Source organism: Ochotona curzoniae, unplaced genomic scaffold (assembly GCF_017591425.1).
Source record: "Ochotona curzoniae isolate NIBS_2020 unplaced genomic scaffold, NIBS_Ocur_1.0 contig_3520, whole genome shotgun sequence".
Lineage (NCBI taxonomy): Eukaryota > Metazoa > Chordata > Mammalia > Lagomorpha > Ochotonidae > Ochotona > Ochotona curzoniae.
The window spans coordinates 28,254,162-28,272,689 of NW_024465894.1; the positions used below are offsets into that span (position 1 = coordinate 28,254,162).

The 18,528-nt window shown below is 40.3% G+C and overlaps 1 protein-coding gene across 2 annotated transcripts in view; it reads right to left on the reverse strand.

Annotated features, from left to right (window-relative positions):
• Positions 1 to 483: 483 nt before the first annotated feature.
• The window catches only part of PLCB4 (phospholipase C beta 4), a 141,338-nt gene continuing 123,293 nt past the window's right edge, over positions 484 to 18,528 (reverse strand). Inside the window, exons 31-36 of one of the 2 annotated variants that reach the window (XM_040981200.1) lie at positions 17,019 to 17,194; positions 14,101 to 14,202; positions 7,300 to 7,357; positions 6,812 to 6,898; positions 3,923 to 3,959; positions 484 to 2,019 (exon numbers count right to left, since the gene is read on the reverse strand). In XM_040981200.1, coding sequence (XP_040837134.1) covers positions 1,931 to 2,019; positions 3,923 to 3,959; positions 6,812 to 6,898; positions 7,300 to 7,357; positions 14,101 to 14,202; positions 17,019 to 17,194 — 549 coding nt within the window. In that variant the 3' untranslated portion in view covers positions 484 to 1,930. The remainder of the gene's footprint in view (positions 2,020 to 3,922; positions 3,960 to 6,811; positions 6,899 to 7,299; positions 7,358 to 14,100; positions 14,203 to 17,018; positions 17,195 to 18,528) is intronic. The other variant, XM_040981201.1, reaches the window with a different exon arrangement.

Sequence of the window (18,528 nt, forward strand, 5' to 3'; positions counted from 1 at the left end):
TAGCTAGAGTCTGCACACTTTTATGTTACTTGGAAGCAAAATTGTGTTGAAGATGCAAATAAGCCCCTTTTGATAATTACATATTATTTATGATAAAGGTTTGGCCTAATGGTTAAAATGCTGGGATCACAATCATAGTTCCTACGTCTGAGTCCCAAATTCAGCTCCAATTTGAGCTTCCTATTCAGGTACACGCTGGGAGCTAGCAGCTCAAGGGATGGGGTCCTTGCCATCCATGTTAAGGACCAGCATTGAGTTTTACCTCCCAGCTGCAGCCTGGCCCAACCCTGACCATTGTGGACCTTTAGCTCCTGAGCTAGAACCTCTGCCTGACCCTCTCTCTCTCTCTGTCCCTTTCTCCTTCTCTCAAAGAACAGCAATAAAGAAATGATCTCATGTTATGAGAATCTGAGAGTTCATAAAAGGCAACGCATTTACTAGAAGACATCATATGGGAGCAAATACTCCGACAAATGTTAAATGTGTTTTACTTTTTTTTTATTAGAGAAGGTGGGAGTTTAATTCCAATATTGATGGCATCATAATCATCTCTGCTCTGTTCAGAGGAACACACAGAATCATCTTGTGCAAGCATATGCATCCATCCTGTCCTCCAATAAGTCATCTGATGAGCCGTGAGCGGCCAGTTGTCCGTGTGCTCCTCTTGGCTTGTACGGCATGGCTCGCTTCCCAGCGGAATACATTTCCATGCACTGTCTGCAACACAGCTACAGCTGGCTGAAGGGCCATGCAGATGAACACGGTAGCAAATTGTCTTGATATTTAACAGGCATAAAAAGGTTATTTCCTGATATGAAATTCTGAAAATCTGCATAAATATTTTTGTGTAAAATTAAATTAGTTATGTATCTTTTTCAAACTAGAACTTGAAATACCCAGAATGCCCACATATTTCATATACACATATATATAGACTTTTTCAGTATGCTAAAAGTCTTGATAGTCAAATTATACTCTGTGCCATACATTGATTTAACCAGTACTTATTTGGCATTAGGTTAACTGCGTCTGTATGGATTAGTCTTAATTGGTGCTTATGTATCATGCAAACATAGTTCTAGTATTCAACTTGTCATGTGGCAATACTTAGATGATTTTGCCCTATAATAGTGTGAATCAGGAAGTATAAATACTTTATACATGGTCACATTTACAAACGTTTGCCAATAGCCACTTCACAACCTTTTTGGTGTAATAGTGAATTGTAGTATTTGGAATCTGCAGAAGAAACTCCTAAGAAGCAATATCAGTTGCAAACTTTCTCAAATGTGCCTAACACAATTGGCCTTTGAGCACTGGTGAATGCTGGCACAGGTACAGTGTTCTATTGTTCTACTGTTCTAACAATTTCCACAACTGTTACAGGAAATTAGCCTCTTCTAGCATGGTAAAGACATGGCACTTACTGATGAGGTAACTTAGATGTATAAAAATTCTGCGACAGTGTCTGACTAGCAGACTGCCACTTCTGCTAATTGATTTGTAGACAGAGTTTGGCTTGATTTGAGGGCATGCATTTGCTATTCGGTTGCTGATGCACTATTTTTTTTTTTTTTTTGCTGCAGCTCAAACATGTTCTAATGCATCACAAAGCAGAGTTTTGAACACCAAGCTCAGTGACTTGTGATGGTATTATATAGCAAACATGTTTAAGTTGTGTTATCCATAGTTAGACTCTGCCTTCCTGGAATAGGGCATTTTCGAGAAACTGTAGCTACTTTGGGTTGATCGAGGGAAATCAATACTCAGCAGGTAAAGGGATATTATATAAATCATTCCGAGTCTCTCCGGATCCAGGCAACACTGTGTCCACACATAAAGGAAATATGACAGAAAACGGTGCTCGTCCATAGAGTTGGTGTTGAGAGGTTTCAGGAGTGACCTTTGGGTGCTCTGTGGTTCTGCGGCTTCAGTTTGCACTTTGGAGTTTCACACTATGGTTGCTGGTCTGCGGTCCATCTCGGCTTCCAATTTCACCATCTGCTGCATCTCCTTCGCCTGTGACATTAGAAACACGGCCTTACATGTTGAACTCCTCTCGGAAGGCACTACACAACCCTGGCCTTGCTTCTCTGAAAGATGATGTTTTCACTATTGCCTCACTACCGAGAGTGCTGCCCATTGCCTGAAACTTTCTCAGAAATGCAGAATCTTGGAACCTACCCGAGACCTACTGAATTCAAACCTGCATTTCAAAACATCCTTGAGGAATTTTTATGTACATTAAAGATTGAGAAAGGCTGGTCTATGCAACACCAAAAAAAAAAAAAAACAAAAACAAAAACCCTTAAAGTATAGGTTTCAGCCAGTTACCTGTTACTTAGACTCTATCACATCGAATTGACTTGATTTAGCTTCCAAACTGCCAAATCACTTTGTGTGTCAATAACTCAATTATTTTTAGAAATAGGGTTTTTGGGCCCGGAGCAGTAGCCTAGCGGTTCAACTGCTCGCCTTACACAGGCCGGGATCCCATATGGGCCTCAGTTTACATCCCAGCAGCCCTGCTTCCCATTCAGCTTCCTGCTTGTGACCTGGGAAAGCAGTCAAGAATGGCCCAAAGTCTTGGGACCCTGCACCCTGGAAGAGGCTCTGAGCTCCTGGCTTTGGATCGGCTCAGCTCTGGCTGCTGTGGCCAGTTGGGGAGTGAATCATTGGATGGAAGATCTTCCTCTCTGTCTTTCCTCCTCTCTGTATATCTGACTTTCCAATAAAAAAATAAAATGAATCTTAAAAATTATTCCCCAAATGGCCTGAAATTTAGCTAAAGATCATTGCCTAAGAATTTAATTGACAGGCTAGTTCAAGTGAGAGCATATTACATAGGCTTGGTCAACTTTGTAGATCATACTTTAAACATCCAGATCTCCCAAATGAAGTTCTGTGACAAAATTAGTCTAACCTGCAAGACATAGGATGCCTTTTTGCTAAGTACTGCTTTTATATTTTAGTTTTACATTTCATTTTGGGCAGGATGGATATTACACACCAAAGAACTACTTTTTCTGCCTAAATTTGGCAAATGATTCCCTCTACACAGATATTTCTTATCCTGGAGTATAGTACTACTGTAATAGAAGAATGAAAAATGGAGAAAAATATACAAACATGAAACTATGACACAAACAGTATTCCTAAGAGATGACAGTGAAACATTATAAGCATTGGAAATCAAAAAGTTCTGTGCTTAGCAAGTAGTAATAAAACATTCCCTACACTTAATCCCCCTTTAGCATTTAAAGATAATTTTGAGCAAAGTTCAGAAAGAAGAATCACATGGCATCAAAAGATTATTATCCAAGAGCTTAACTCTTTGATGAGCAGGGTGACCAACCGCCTTGGACAATTCCAGTCTGTGCCTGTGAACAATGTTCTTGGACTCTCTAAACCATCTCGGTTCAGATAATAAATCACATGGTCACCTTACTTGCAGCGGTGGCTAGGTAGGGTTTATGGAAAAGCAGATTTGGCAGAGAGCATAGCAAGAGCGTACCATTTCTGCATTGCACAGCATTTCTACATGCAGAGCGTAACTCTCAGTCATTAAAAAGTCACCAGCACACTTTGGGATGCTTGTAAGACTCACTGGAGTCCCTTTCATGCTGTGGACCATCTCATTGGGGACCCAGGCTTAGCCGTAGAACACTCGCTGTCTGGCCATGCCTTCATTACCATCACTGTTCCCCAGAACTGCACCCGCGAATAAGGCCAGAGTGCTGTCAGAAATCTCCAAAAGTTTGACTATTTCAGGTTAAATCTTACATGAGAAATCCACGCATGAAACAGTCAAGTTTCCAAATCCCAAACCTTGAGATATTCATTAGTTATGACCGTATTCATCAGAAATGGAACCTGCACCAAGAAGGAAAGCAATGTCTGCTGATCAGCGTTTCGGTCCTACCTTGTGTTTGGGACACTGCATGGCAGGATTTCAAAAGCTGTTTGCACAAAAATAGTAATGTCAAATTGAGTCATACATACAAAACAAAGAAAATAAATGAATACTGAAGTGAAATTGAGAAATGAATGTAAAACTATATATACAGAAAAGTAAAAAGCTAAGAGCAAAACATGTACACACCCATCAGTGACAAACTTTCCCCCAAGCTGATCTCAACATACAAAAATAAAAAATAAAAAAGAATGAAACAAACAACCAATGCCTATTAGCCTGAACTGCAGCTCCCTTAGCAGCGGTGTAGAAACCACTTAACTTTTAGCAAAAACTTCGATGTGTCTTGATTACATGATAGGATTGATGGTAAAAATAAATTTTTCGGACTTAAATGTGATAGTAATGGATTTACTAATGTTTGAAATGGTACATGTCAAGACGGATGAGGTACTGTGTGGGAGGGAGGGCTTCAGGACCACTCGGGTAGAAAAGGCATCCTGAGTGTTTCGGCGAGCAATAGGATGACCAGGTGGACAGTTCCATAGAGTTGGCTTGTAAGGCATTATGTGGTTTGAACCCAGAATCGGGAACAAAATATATTAACCCTTGAACCCTTTGGGCTATTGCCTTCAACACTGGCCTAGAGGGAGAAACAGAATCTGGGGGTTTATCGATGGTTTGGGGGATTCTTTGGAAATGTCTGCAGATGAGGAATTTGGTTTATTTTTAATATTTTTTCCTTATTAAATATTTAATTGGTTATGAGGAAGAACTGTTTGCATACTTGCAGACCTCGCCTTCAAAAGAGGAAGAAATGTCATTTTACTTTCCCCCGCTGTGCAAGTGACGTAGAACTGCTGAGCTAATAATGTTCTGATTTCTTAATCCCAAATGGATGTAAAACATCTGGGATTGAATTTGTAACGGAGCAGGTCGTTTTCATTAAAGCAAAGCTTAATCCAGAAATTTAAGTTTGAATTATTCAACATTTGTTGGAAAAACTAAGATGGTATCTTGAATTTCTTTTTCTTGAATCTCATTAAACTCTTATCAAGTCTCAAGCCTTTTCATGTTCTGGGTTTTCCTAAATTTCTGTGACCTAAAGTATCATTCGTGGGCAGCAGATATTATTGATGACATATTAAGAGGCATTATGTAAAATTTGGAACAAAAAGCTAGGTCTTTCCAATATGACCCAACCATCAATACCCATCACTAATCTAGTATTTTCATACCAGAGGTCTGATGTGGTTTGATCCATGTATTAAAACAGAAGCTTCAAGTGAGTTTTTCTTACGTACTTCAGCTCTGAAACGCGAAGCATTAGATAACTGTATTCTCTAGCTCTGATCGGCATCACTATTGTCACGAGCAGTCATTTTTAGCACATTAGCATTCTTCAGCCAAACTTGTTGCTAAGCAACACAATAATTTCTCAGTAGTTTCTTAATTTAGTTAGTTAGAACATAACTGTGCCTTACCTTTCATTGTGTCTTCTTCTAAGGAGTATTTAAAGTTTATTTTTTTTTCTCAAGGCATCTTTCTTTTCTATACTTCTCCCTGACTCACTTGGGTGGTTCCTAAACTGGACATGGTCACTTCAGTTATGCCCATGCTCTTTGTCCCTACCCCCCAAATCAGGAACACTTTCTGGGGAAAGCATTAAGAGGACTAATACAAGTTACATAACTTGCACTAGAATATGATACAACTGTGAGTTGATCGAATGAATTGGAACTACGGGACAATAGACATGTATTGTCCTTTGGGGGATTAGTGTGGACTGTTCATGAACAGAAGCATTTAGCTAAAAAGAAAATGTGAAACAAAATAAGAGATATGTTGATGAATAAAAATTTCTGTCCACCAAAAGGGAATGAATCTAATATCAGACATTGGATTTTCTATCCTACTGCAATGCCAAAACATCTTTTTTTAAATGATTCTGTTTTCCTTTCTTAAAAGATACTTCTTGATGTATTCGCTACTTAAGCATTTTTTCAGTGGGAGACATTAACTCTGAGAAAATATGGCTACCTTAAAATGACCGAATAATAAATGAGAGGAAAGAACAAAATACAGCGTAGTACAAGTTTGCAATTCATCATGAAACCTCTCTACAGCTTCTAAATTGAAGTACATTGAAAGAACACTTTCCAAATCCACTACATCTGAGGAATACAAATTGAACTGACTTAAGTTGTAACTGAACGCAACGTTGCCATATAAGAAACAGCTGCTTCCAGAAAATAGATAGGATGCTATGGAAGGATGAAGGGCTGAAGCCAACTGGATATGAAGTTTCCCAGATACAGGACTCCAGATTGAAAGAAATAAAAAAATGATCTTGCTGTTGGTATACAGCTGGTGGCCTTCTGGCAAAACCAAGAGCAGGAAGCACACTCCTCCCGAGTGCTCTGCCGAGTTCCTGAGGCCCCGGACCTTAGGTCACACCTGCTGGCCTCAGTCAAGTTTTCTAACCTCAGTTTTAGACTGAGCCTGAAAGCGGGTGGTTTTTCTCAGTACATTTTAAGCATAATATTGGCCTATCAGATGCAAACAATAACGCTAAATAAAAATGAGAAATTAATTTGTAACCTATTTTCTTATCCTCTCACTTTCAAAGATGTAATGGTCAGAACCCCCACAACATGTTCAAATTTATTCTTTTATTCGCCACAGTCACTTTCTTTTATGGCTCCCCCTCAAGAGTTACTTCAGATTCTTTCTGGATGAAATGGAACAAATAGAGTAGCAGGTGGCATATGTCTCCTGTCACCTTTCATTGCACTCCTGAGGCTGCTGGCTTCAGCAGAGGAGCCACTGTGGGCCACCGTACTTGCAGCCTGATGCTGGCTGCTACCTACTTCTTTTGAGTGAACTGAAGTGAAATACCTGTTCATTCTGTTTCTCTAAGAACTCTAGGTGTTCAAGCTGGACTTTTTTCAACTGATCCATTTCTTTGGACTGCTTCATCGCAAGCTGCAAAAAGAAAGCAGTAGATTTTGGTCTGTAATTTTAAGACGTAGAGATGAGAAATGATTTGTGAGTTCATAATTTCAGCGAGGAAAAGAATGTTCAGAAACAGTGAATTTACAGTCTGAAAACCAAGTTTAAACCTTTCTTTGCGAAGATCTTTCCTGCTATTATCTTAGAAAATAAGAGGGCACTTATACAAGACTAACATCTGGCTTCATCTTCTGCTGAAAGTGGGTACCAAATAATCATTTAGAAGAGTTGGGCATGACATTGTGTTATCAGAGATTAGCTGAAACAATGAATGAACAAAGAAATCAAAGTTAGCCAGAAATCTGGTGTCTAAGCATGTGTTATTGTTTACAACTTTTCAGAAAAGAGTAGCAAGAAAACTATGGAATACTTACTCTCTTTCTTTCCTCCAGAAACTTTTTAGTGTTGCTGCTGTTCAACTCTCGGACTCGTCTAAAAACAATGGATAGAAATAACATCAGACATGGCATTCGAAGGGATTAACATTACAGGAAATAAGAATCCTATAATGATTTCAGTTATCTAGATGGAAAAATTGCTTCCTTTTCTTAATTTTCGTTGCTGGGCTTTCAATCATACAAAGCAGAAAGATATAAGAAATAGTTGTGAGTACAGCATCCAATATTCACGTGTTTCCAGGAAGTTAATGCATGGCGGTTTACAGCAATGATGAAAGCTTACTGCATGTGTGTGAGTGTGCACACAACACACTTGTGGTTCTCTAGTTTTCCTTTCCATTTGAACCACACAGGGATACTATCAATAGCACAGACTGCTGGAACGAGGCCCCATGGGGCTGGATTGAATAGGTCTGGTACAGGACTTCTGGTTTGAGCTTCTGCACTTCTAAAGCTTGCAGGCTGCGGTTACTGTTTTGTGTGTTTTCAGTATTTACTCCAAAGGTAACATATCTGAGCTTCTTCCTATAACTTTTTTTTTTCACATTTTAGAGATACCCATGTTTGAAACAATGCCACTGTTTTCATCTGCTGTGTATCAGTTTTTTCATTTATAAATGGATAAAGATATTTCCAGGTTGCCATTTGGAAAACAGCAGGCTATTTTTGGATGATGCTACAGTGATATGGTCTGCAGGGCCCTGCAGTGCTTGTTCAGCTGGTTGTCCAAGGAACAATGGACTGAGAGTGAGCTAGTGTATACAGGCCAAAGTTTCTCCAGGGTATGGACTGAGACTTGCTAGTGGGTAGGCTGCATCTTCACTCCAAAGCAGCTCTTCTAGTTTGTACTTCCATCTGCAGCCTGATGTGGCCTGTCTGCTACTACTGGGTTTCAGACAATGACAGCTGTGCCAATCAGCTACTCTGGTGTCATTTTAACGTGTGTTGCTATGGTTAATGATGAGGAGGAGTGTTTTTTCACAACTGAATAGACCTACAACTGGTTAACTGAAGGTAGTTACAAATCTGTGCATGCTTTCTCCACTTTCAGTCATTTTAAAAAATATATATTTTTTTACTTTTCTAGGTAGATTTCCATTTTAAGTTTTCAAATTGTGAATTTTCATTGGCCAAACTGCTAGTGACAGGCTTGGATTTTGAAAATGCTTATTGTCTTTGCACTTCTTTTCTTTTGCTTCCCCAATGTCACTAATTTGTGCTTTTTTTTTTCCCTTGACCAATCTTACAGAAATTTACTGATTCTATTATTTTTGTCAAATAACAAATGTGGGTTTTTGTAGATATTCTATTGCTTTGTGTTTCCTATGTCAACAATTTCTGATTTTCATTTATTATTTATTTCCACTTCCCTCTGAAATCTTTGAGTTCTACTCGCTTTTCAAATTTTTTATCCCATTTTTGTGTCTAGCCCATCCACGTTAATACCTTTTAAAAAACATATACATATATGTATATATATATATGTATATATATGTATATATCAATGTATATAGGTAGCTAGGCTATAATTTTCATCCTAAATGTCACTCTACCTGTTTGCTACACATTGATTGCTTGCACTGCTGTTTCAGAAGTCAGAAGAGGAGTGCTGTTTACCTTTCCATGTATTTTCTAGGGGCATGGTGAATTTTAAATGCTAATTCTCAGTAGTTTGGCAAACATACACACACAAATACGCAACGTGCAGGTGTAGAAAGGAACTAATGACTTGTGATGGAGAAAAGGGTTCTTGAAAAAGGAGGTCATTTGTAGATGTCTTAGAACCACCTACAACTGAAATGAAAGGCAAAATGTAAAAAGATCCAAGCAAGGAAAATGTATTTTTAAAAAATCTTGGCAGTTTTAAGTTAGCAGTAACTCAGAACAAAAATAATTCAATGTTATGTAACCTGAAATTCACAAAATATCTGGGGAAAGCAGTATAAGATGCTTTTTTCCCCCCTTAATAATCAGCACATATTTCAAGTTGAATTGTGTATTTCACTCTGGAGAGTGTAAAATAGTTGAAATTAGTGATGATTAGGAAAATCAAGATGGCAAAAATAAATAGATAGAGGAGCATCAGCCAATGTGACGCAGAGAGGGAACATTCCAGGAAATAGGGAGATGACAGAACAACAGCAGAGGGGCACCTGGAGACTGACAGACACAGGAAAGCAGCGGACACAACAGCATTCTGTTGCAGTGACTGAAGCCCCGATGGCATTCAGTGAACTGCGATCTGATTTTCACCAGCAGCTGGAACTCCACCAGCAACAAGGTGGAAGGGACATTCATCAACATCTCAAGAGGTAAACGCAGACTAAGAACGGCCTGTCCTGCTGGTCTGTTTGATTTCACCAGGAGCAGAGACAGAGTGGTAGGTCCCAGACAGGCGGTGCAGGAACAGGGTGGATTTCACAGCCCTGTCCACCCTCTACAGCCAAATCAGGTGCCATTTTGTTTAAGGAGGCAAAGGTTAAGGGACAGGACCGCACATGCAGTGAGCTGGGAGTGAACTCATTTCTGGCTCAGTGAACTGTAACAACGTGCCATCCTACAGGTTCCTCCCAGGACAGGTCTGGATAGTCCTCAGACCTGATGATGGCCAGCACATCAAGAACTCTAGTAGTGACACATCAAGCACCATTTTGTACGGTGTGGCAAAGGCTTTAAGACTGCAGGGACAACAGTGAGCTGCACATGCACTGAGCTCAGCAAGAACTCACTAAGCTCAATGTATTGCACTGGTCCCACAGGAAAACAATTGTAAGACATTGTAAGGGTCAAAAGACATTGTACAGGTCAAAATAGCTCCATGCGACCCTCAGACCTAATAGCCAACATGTTCTGGCAAGATCAGCAACACCAACAACCTAGCTATATAAGACACCTGGTGTCTCCCTAATCCTGAGACCTGCTCCAACTGGAAGTAGGAGAAAGCTTGTACAGAAAATGGTGAAGCCTCAGCACAGTATTACAGGAGATGGAAAATGGTGAGCCAGGAGCTGGGGCTACAGAGTCTATGGTGGAAATCTAACATAAGATCCCAGACCTGGAACTCACTGGAGGGAGTGACACAAGTGATTGCAAACAAAACTGTGTACCACCTACAATAAGTAGAATCGAACTGTAGACCTGTGGAAGATACAGCTTAGAAACTTGCCCCAAGGAGAAGAATCTGATAACCAAGAGCAAAAGAAGAGACAAAGGCACAATGAAAATTACTGAAGACTCCCCTACAAAGGAGCAAAACCCTATGCCAACCTCAGAGTGAACTAAGGAAGACATTGAGAAAATGGGAGATTCAGAATTCAAAACACTTGTTATAAAGCTTCTTATCAACAATGAGAAGCAGGTAAAGCAGGCATTCAAGGAATTTAAGGAATATGTCACACAAGCAATGAGTCAAATGAAAGCTGATATATCAGAAATGAAGCATACAGTGGAGCAAACTAAAAGTACAGTGGAGAGTCTCCAAAGTAGAAAGAAGCAGGCAGAAGAAAGAATCTCAGAATTGGAAGATATTTTCTGTTATCAGGAGGAAATAAACAAAAAGCTGGATGTAGAACTTGATCAAGTTAAAACAAGTATTCAAGAACTGAAAGACACTATTAGAAGGTCAAATATTAGAGTTACTGGGAGTCCCAGAAGGTGCAGAAAGAGAAACTGAAATTAAAGGAGTATTCAATGAAATAATAAGGGAAAACTTCCCTAATCTGAAGAAGGAATTGGAAAACAACACCCAGAAGGGGCACAGAACTCCTGATAGGGTTGACCAAAAGCGATTTTCTTCACAACACATGATAATCAAACTCTCTTCAATCGAACGTAAAGGAAAGATCTTTAATGAGCACGTGCAAAAAATAAATTCACATGTAAAGGAATGCCAATTAAACTCACAGGAGACCTCTCAGAGGAAACTCTACAGGTCAGAAGAGAATGGAGTGATATAGTCCAGATTCTAAAAGCAAAAAAAACATTGGCCCAGGATAATATACCCAGTAAAGTTTTCCTTTGCTTTGAAAATAAAATAAAATTCTTCCACAGCAAAGAAAAATTAAAAGAATATGCCTCTCCCAAACCTTCCCTACAAATGATAAAGAAGTTCTCTTGACAAAGAGGATTAGTGCTCACCAAAATCAAAGGCAAATGTGAAGAACATTCCAGTAAAATAACAACAGAAGACTAAATCAGTAATCAATGAACAATCCATTGCTAAATGACAAGACCAAATTTCCATCCATTCATATAGTTCTGAATGTAAATCCCTTAAACTCATCAATCAAACATCAGATTAAAAACACAAAATCCATCTGTTTGTTGCCTACAGGAGACAGATCTCAACAAGATCAGTAAAAATTATATCTCATGAATTTTGATTTTTTTTAGTTTCATCTCTTCAAAACTCTTTCTCATTAAATTGTTCAATGACTCATAGATCATACAGTAACATCATTTTCTTCAAAAAGGTTCTTGATTTTCTTTTTCATTTTTTCAGGAACCCCTTAATCATTCAGGAGCATGTTATTTAATTTCATGACATCGTTAATTTATTTTTTTTCTACCTGTAGTTGATTTTGCTTTGAGGCTTTTCATTTAACGGGATGTACAGTAACTGTGTAATTGAGACTATCATATCTAGCATCATATTATTTAACTTCATGGCATTGCAAATTTCCCTTTTTCTTCCTCTTGTTGATTTTGTATTGTGCCTTTTCACTTAAAGGAATGTATAGTAACTGAGTAATGGAGATTATCATATCCAGGTGTGAGGATATATTGCAGTATGCATCTCTACTTCTAGATTACAGATGGACTCCCAATGAAACTGTTTACTAACTCTTGACAATAGGAAGCTGGACTCTTTGCCATTTTTCATGCCTGCAACGATGAACATATGATTGTTTATGAAGAACTATACTATAGTAATAATGTAGGGCAAATCAGTAAGGGGAGGAGGTTAGGGAAGGAGTAAGGGAAATCCCAGGGCCTATGGAACTGTATCATGAAATAATAACAAAAATAATAAAAAGTAAAATTAAAAAAAAAGAAATAAACGAGGGTTAATCACAACTAAAAATGTTTTAAGTTTTTGAGCTAAGAAAGGCAGTGTCATTTCCATGACAGAAGGCCCTTAAATAAGCTCCTTATCTGAGAATAACATCCAAAAAATGGTCAGGATAACCTGAGAGATGCCACACTGTGATGTGGCAATTAAGCATTAATCAAAATGATTAATGATCTCCCCAGGGCTTTGTTAGTGTGAGGCACAAAAAACACTCATGCTGACTGGCCCAAGTGCTAAAATGACAGTTCATTTTCAGGTCAAAATGATGATGCAATGACATACTCCCTTGGGGGCCCATATTTACAAATGGTATTTAACTCAACAGCTTCATAGCACAAAGAATATACCGGATGGTATGATGCTGTCAACTCTAGCAGATTTCAAGTTTAAAATTGCTAACCACTGCTAAATAATTGACATGTGTTTTAAAACTCAACAACATCCAGTTTGTTGGATAGCTGTCCTCCCAGGTTCAACACAAGGAGCAATTGCCAGGCATTTTATGAGCACAGGGCCATGTAGCAGGGGAGTTGAAACACGGATGCTCTACTTAGCCCTCTAACACCTCAATCTGTGGTTAAGGTAGAGATGAATTCCTCAAAGTCCTACACTCCCCTTGCAGGTTTTAGCCCAAAGAGTTAACCTTCATCTTGTTTTGTGTTTTGTCGGGGCATAAGACGCAATCTTTCTAGGGGACCCAGATATCAACCCAAGAGCCGCCGCATTGCCAGATGCTGTTCCTCCAAGAGAGGGCAAGTGGCTGTGCTGAACCACTGGCACGCAAACCCAGGCTCGTGGCCACCCATAGCAACTGGAATCTCAGCTGGATGGTGAGCAGCACTGGTGCAGGTGCTACTTGGGAGCCACGGGACTCAAATGCAGTGACTCCCTTCTCTCTGATGCTGTCTACGCCCTTTACCAGCTATAGCTGCAGGGCTCGCAAACCTGACACCTTCTCTGGAGCTCTGGCAACTCTTGCCTCCATCCAGTGACTGACCCATACAGATATGCAAGAGCCCATCAGGCCTGCCTCAAACAGGGACAAATCCACAGCACAACTCGTACACCAGAGCTGGGATCACGCTACAGAGGGCGTCCAGCAGATCATGGATCCTCACTCAGACTCTGTATCAGCGTTGCCCTGCTTCTTCCACTCTGCTTCTCTGAAAGGGTAAATCACACACATCTCAGTTCTTGTTTTCGTCTCTGGTCCTAGAAAACCTATCAAACACAAGCACACACCAGGAAAACCAAAGCAGAGACGGGATTAGGGAGGGTTTTAAGGTGGCCCCATCTATTAGGACTGCTGAAGGCACATCAAGGGTAAAGAACCACCCTCTGGATATCCCAAACTCTGCCATCCAGAGAGAGCCCACACCTACACAGTTGAGACGCTTGCAAGGCTGACCCTCCTGGAATGTGGGAGTGATGTTTCGGATTACATCATTATGCCACGTTCTGTACAATTAGGCTTGAAGCAGACCACACATGTGTTGTCAACTTATTTTATTGGTTGTAATAATCAACTAAAAAAAAACCTTTGGAGGCTACTATTCTGCAGCAACAATAATAAATCATTATAGCAGGTACAAAAGCAGAGCTCTGCAGACCCACCATGTTCTGTATCTCAGGTATACAACCCCGCTGGGATTATGTCTTCAACTTAACACCATGTCCCCTCCCCGCTTAAAGGTTTACACACTTACCTTTCCCGTTCTGCTTTATTCTTGATTGATTTATCTTGACTGATGGCTTTGCTGTTTTCCATAGAAATCTTGGCCTGGTGAGCTCGCATCTCTTTGCTCTCCCTAAGGATTGAAAGGAAACCAATGGGAAGGGTGCACAGAGAGCTGAACGGGAATGCAGTTTCCCTAGGGGAACGTGGGGGAACAGTGGAAGTTACACAACATTGTAAGTATGCTTAATGCTGTATGCTTAGATGGTATAACAGGAAATTTATCTTATGTATATTTAGCCATAGTTTAAAGATTTAAAAAAAAAAAAACCAACTATATAGTACTGGGCTCATTTCTATTTTGATGACTGAGCTCACTGAGTTATTTTATATTTGGGGAAAAAAAAAAAAAGGAAGGTGGCCCAGTCCAGGCGGGGCAATGGGCCACTTAGTGGTAAGTAACAGTTATGATAGATGAAGAAGAGATAATATTTTGCCCTCAAATACAAGGGCACTTGGGAAACAAAATAATCAGTGCAGTATGCATTTCTACTCCTGAATAAAAAAGGACTCCCAATAAAACTGTTAAATACACCTTGACTAGTTGATACCAGATTTTATTTCATTACCTACACCTACAACAATACACATCAAGAGCAGAATGCTGGGATTGCGACTGCAACTGAAGGACTTATGTGGGGAAAGGATGGAAAGGAGGGAGGCCCTATACCTAGAAAACTACACAATGGAAAATTAATAATAATAATAATACAAGCTACTTCAAAGAGTTCATGGAAAAGGAATTTAAAATTTGATGCAATAATATAAAATTAATATATACATGCATGAGGAATCTTCAGCAAGTTCATGAAAATGGATACTACCAAAAACTGTGGATATCAAAAAGCTTTATTTACATCAACATGAACTTATATTTTACTTGTATTTTCCATAGACTTTTAAAATTCCCTTTCATAAGAATTTCCATCTTTGCTCCACGTTGTCTGGGAGCAGCTGCCCAGGAAGACAGATGTTACAACTTTTACAAATGATCTTCTTCCTCTTTCTGATAGCCAGTGGGAACCAAAGAGACTAAAAGGTTTTAAAAAAGCATAGGTAGAAAAAAAAAAGATGTTTGTGTGTCAATATACATAGATGCATGACAAATAACCTATGCTTAGGTCATGTATGTGCAAACAAGAGGAATAAAATTTAGAATACAACATGAATACGATTAACAAATATATTATCTGGAATGTACTGAAATCTTCAAGCACTGCCTGCATACGAGTAATCAAAGAATCAGGTAACCTTAGTCCAGTCATTTTCTAAGCATCAAAAGGAATGGTGGAGAGTTCTTCAGTCCACTACCTTGAAACCACTGCAGCTGTAATATGCATAGAAATTCTGGGCTTAAGAAAACTGCTCGCAAACTTTTCTGTTAATTTTAGATTTACTCATTTCTCAAACATTTGTCAGTGGTTAAATGGTGCTGACAAGTGTAAAAGAGCTGAGAGTTTGTAGCCAAGAACAACTCTGATGGTGAGAAACACTATAAGCCTGGTGTTTGGGCAAAAAGTTGACAGAGTATTGTCACTCTGAAAAATGCTTCTGCCATTGCTTCATTTTTAAGGTATTTTCATGCCCAATGTATGGTTTGTTAGAATGATATGCTAAGCAAAGCAAGAACTGTTTATTTCGTTTTTTGTTTCACACAAAGCCCATTGTCATAGGCAAGTATTTTTTTTTAACCTCCTCTCTGCATAGGCTTGTCACCAAAGCAGACCTCAGCGCTGGCTCCACTGCGCCCTGCCTCCTGCTGTCTAGCTCACCTGGGCTTGTTGCTGTGTTATCTCCACCATTTCCATCTGCTGCCCTTATCCCAGGCCAAGCCAAAGTGACTGCCTGAACCTGCACTTGACTCCCCAAAACTTGTGCTAATAAACCCTTTTTAAACATAAAGTTAGTTTCCTGAGCTGTTTTTGTTGTAGTGATGAAAGACTGAATAATAGTGTTGCCTGAAATGAGAATTAGAAACTATGGCAAAGACACTATGTTCCTACGGCAGTATCCATCTCTCTAAATAAGGATGGGAATTTGGGCATGAAACCAGATAATTCATGCAGCTGGCATCTTATAAAGACTTTTCTTGTTGTTCGATTTGTTTATATGGTGCTTCTATTTTCTACTTTTTTTGTGTATCAATAGGCCCTCACTGTGGCATACAGCAGGCACTACGCAGGAAGCAAGCAAGCCGTGACCAAGCTGTGATGAAAAGACACAATCAACAAGACCTCTGTTCCATCCAGGGAAATGTCTTGCTCATCATCTGTGGTATTTCACAAAGCAATATTCACTTTGCTGCCCTCGGGATGGGTGAGGGGCAGAGGTCGGAAGAAACTTCTTTGCTACTTCTTACCAGGCTGATCTTCCTAAAATTCACACAAGTTCTAACAGTAAAGTGAAGGGAGAGAAAGGCTTTCCCCACAGCTGGCCATTGAATGATTAGAACTGAATCGCCGTGGGACCTCAACCTCTTTGGTCTTAATCTCCCTCTGTGTCTTCTCTTCCGCGAGGCTCCTGTCGCTCTGCAAAGGCCAGTTCCAGCGCAGCCATTGTGTGAGGCTTCCATGACCACTCAAAGGGGACAAAGCCCTTTCAGCAGCCTGGGTGCCCTAGTGCCCGTGATACTCTCTCGTGCCTATCATATATACCGCTGATCATTCAACTTCTCACGTGCATGCATCATCCTGCAACCCCGGCTAGTCTGCCAGCAAAGACTACTTAGGGCTCATCTTGTTCACATCAAAGAAGGCATTTATATGAGTCACTGTTATGGCAAGTGGGTTCACTTGTATGCTTGGCACGTGCGCGCACACACACACACACACACACCCCTGACCTTTTGTAAAAACTGGGAGTGTGCTCTACAGAGGGAGGTTCTGGTACCTGTCGTGGGACAGTCTGAGCTGCTGGGTTTGCTGCTCGTGGGCGTTGATGAGGAGCTTCTTCAGCAGCTCACACTGCTGGCTGAGGTGCAGGTCCCGGATTTCCTGCTCCTCAGCGCTGTGGGTGTTGATCATTTCCGACCACTCCTTTGTGTGCTGTGCCACAATCTCTTTGACCTGTTTGGGGGAAAGGTGATGGTGTCCACTGAACTGAGAGCATGATTGATTCTTGCATTCACATCCCACCCACCAATCTACTTGGTGAATAGCAGGACAGCCACAACCTAAACAAATGGTACGTGCTACTCGAAGCCAGTGCTTACTGAAATAAACCAATCCCTTTGCCTCTAAATACTGAACCATGGTCTCTGTTGCATTTCCTAACTAGCCTTGCCCACATTCTGGTTTATCTGGGTGTTGAGCTCCTTGCTCCCATCTACCAGAATTCTCTTCACCTCATACTTTTCTATCTTCACCAGTAATTTAGAACCATGGCTTACTTAATCCTTATAGACGCTGGGGTAAAAGATGCCCCTCTCCTAGTATCCACGTCCCTTTTAGTGTGTTTTTGCAGCTGTTCTTGTCCATCACTGAGAGCTGTTTCTCCATGTCCCTGCCCCTTGCTAACCTTATGATTTGCTTTAGACAATGATATAGTATCAAATGTAAAGCAAGCAGAGGCTGGGAAAATGCTCACCTTTATGCTGTGCTTAGGCTCTTGAGGCTAGCCTGGGACTGAGCCTGTGCTAGCCTGCTCTAAGTTAGGAGGTCATAGAGAAGAGAACTACCAGCAGACATACAGTGGGGACATGTCTCTGCAGACCGGAGACATGTGAGTGTGCCCTCCTGAAATAATACTCCAGGCAGAGTACAACCCAAATTTCTGACCCAGCCAATCATGGGCTAGTAAGCAGTAGTTGTTTTAAGGCACCTCATTTGGGCAGTTCACTACACAGCAAAAAGCCAAGGGACATCATTACCAATGTTTCTTCTTTCCTGTGCAGGCAAAGGATCCACAAATCATGACATGTGGCACAAGCTTTAATTCTTAAGCATTTGAGAAAGTGAGAAAATTTCAAAGACATATGGCTTAGCTTCCCATAGACTTCAGGCTATCCAGAAGACACAGCACTGCAGAGGACTTCTGGAAGAGCACATCTGGTCCTTGTCTACAGAGAGCTATGGGGCTGGAGGACAAAGCTGCAGATGGACCCGGGGAGGCTGGCTGAGGAAGACAAAGCTATCATTGGGAACTTTCTTTAAAAACTGTATTATTGCTGGAAGAATTATTTGTGTTCTTGACTGGAACCTGCATTGGATTTCCCTAAATGTCCACAAACTTACTTAGGGTCTCTTGAACTTTCATTCTCTCCTGTGTGTGGAGAAGTGATGAGGCTCATCCCAACTCTTATTCATCTTCGCATCCCAAACTTCACAGTAGTTAGAATAGAGTATCAGTGACTCAACTCCTAATGTCTAATATTATTTTAATGGAAAAACAGATTTTATAT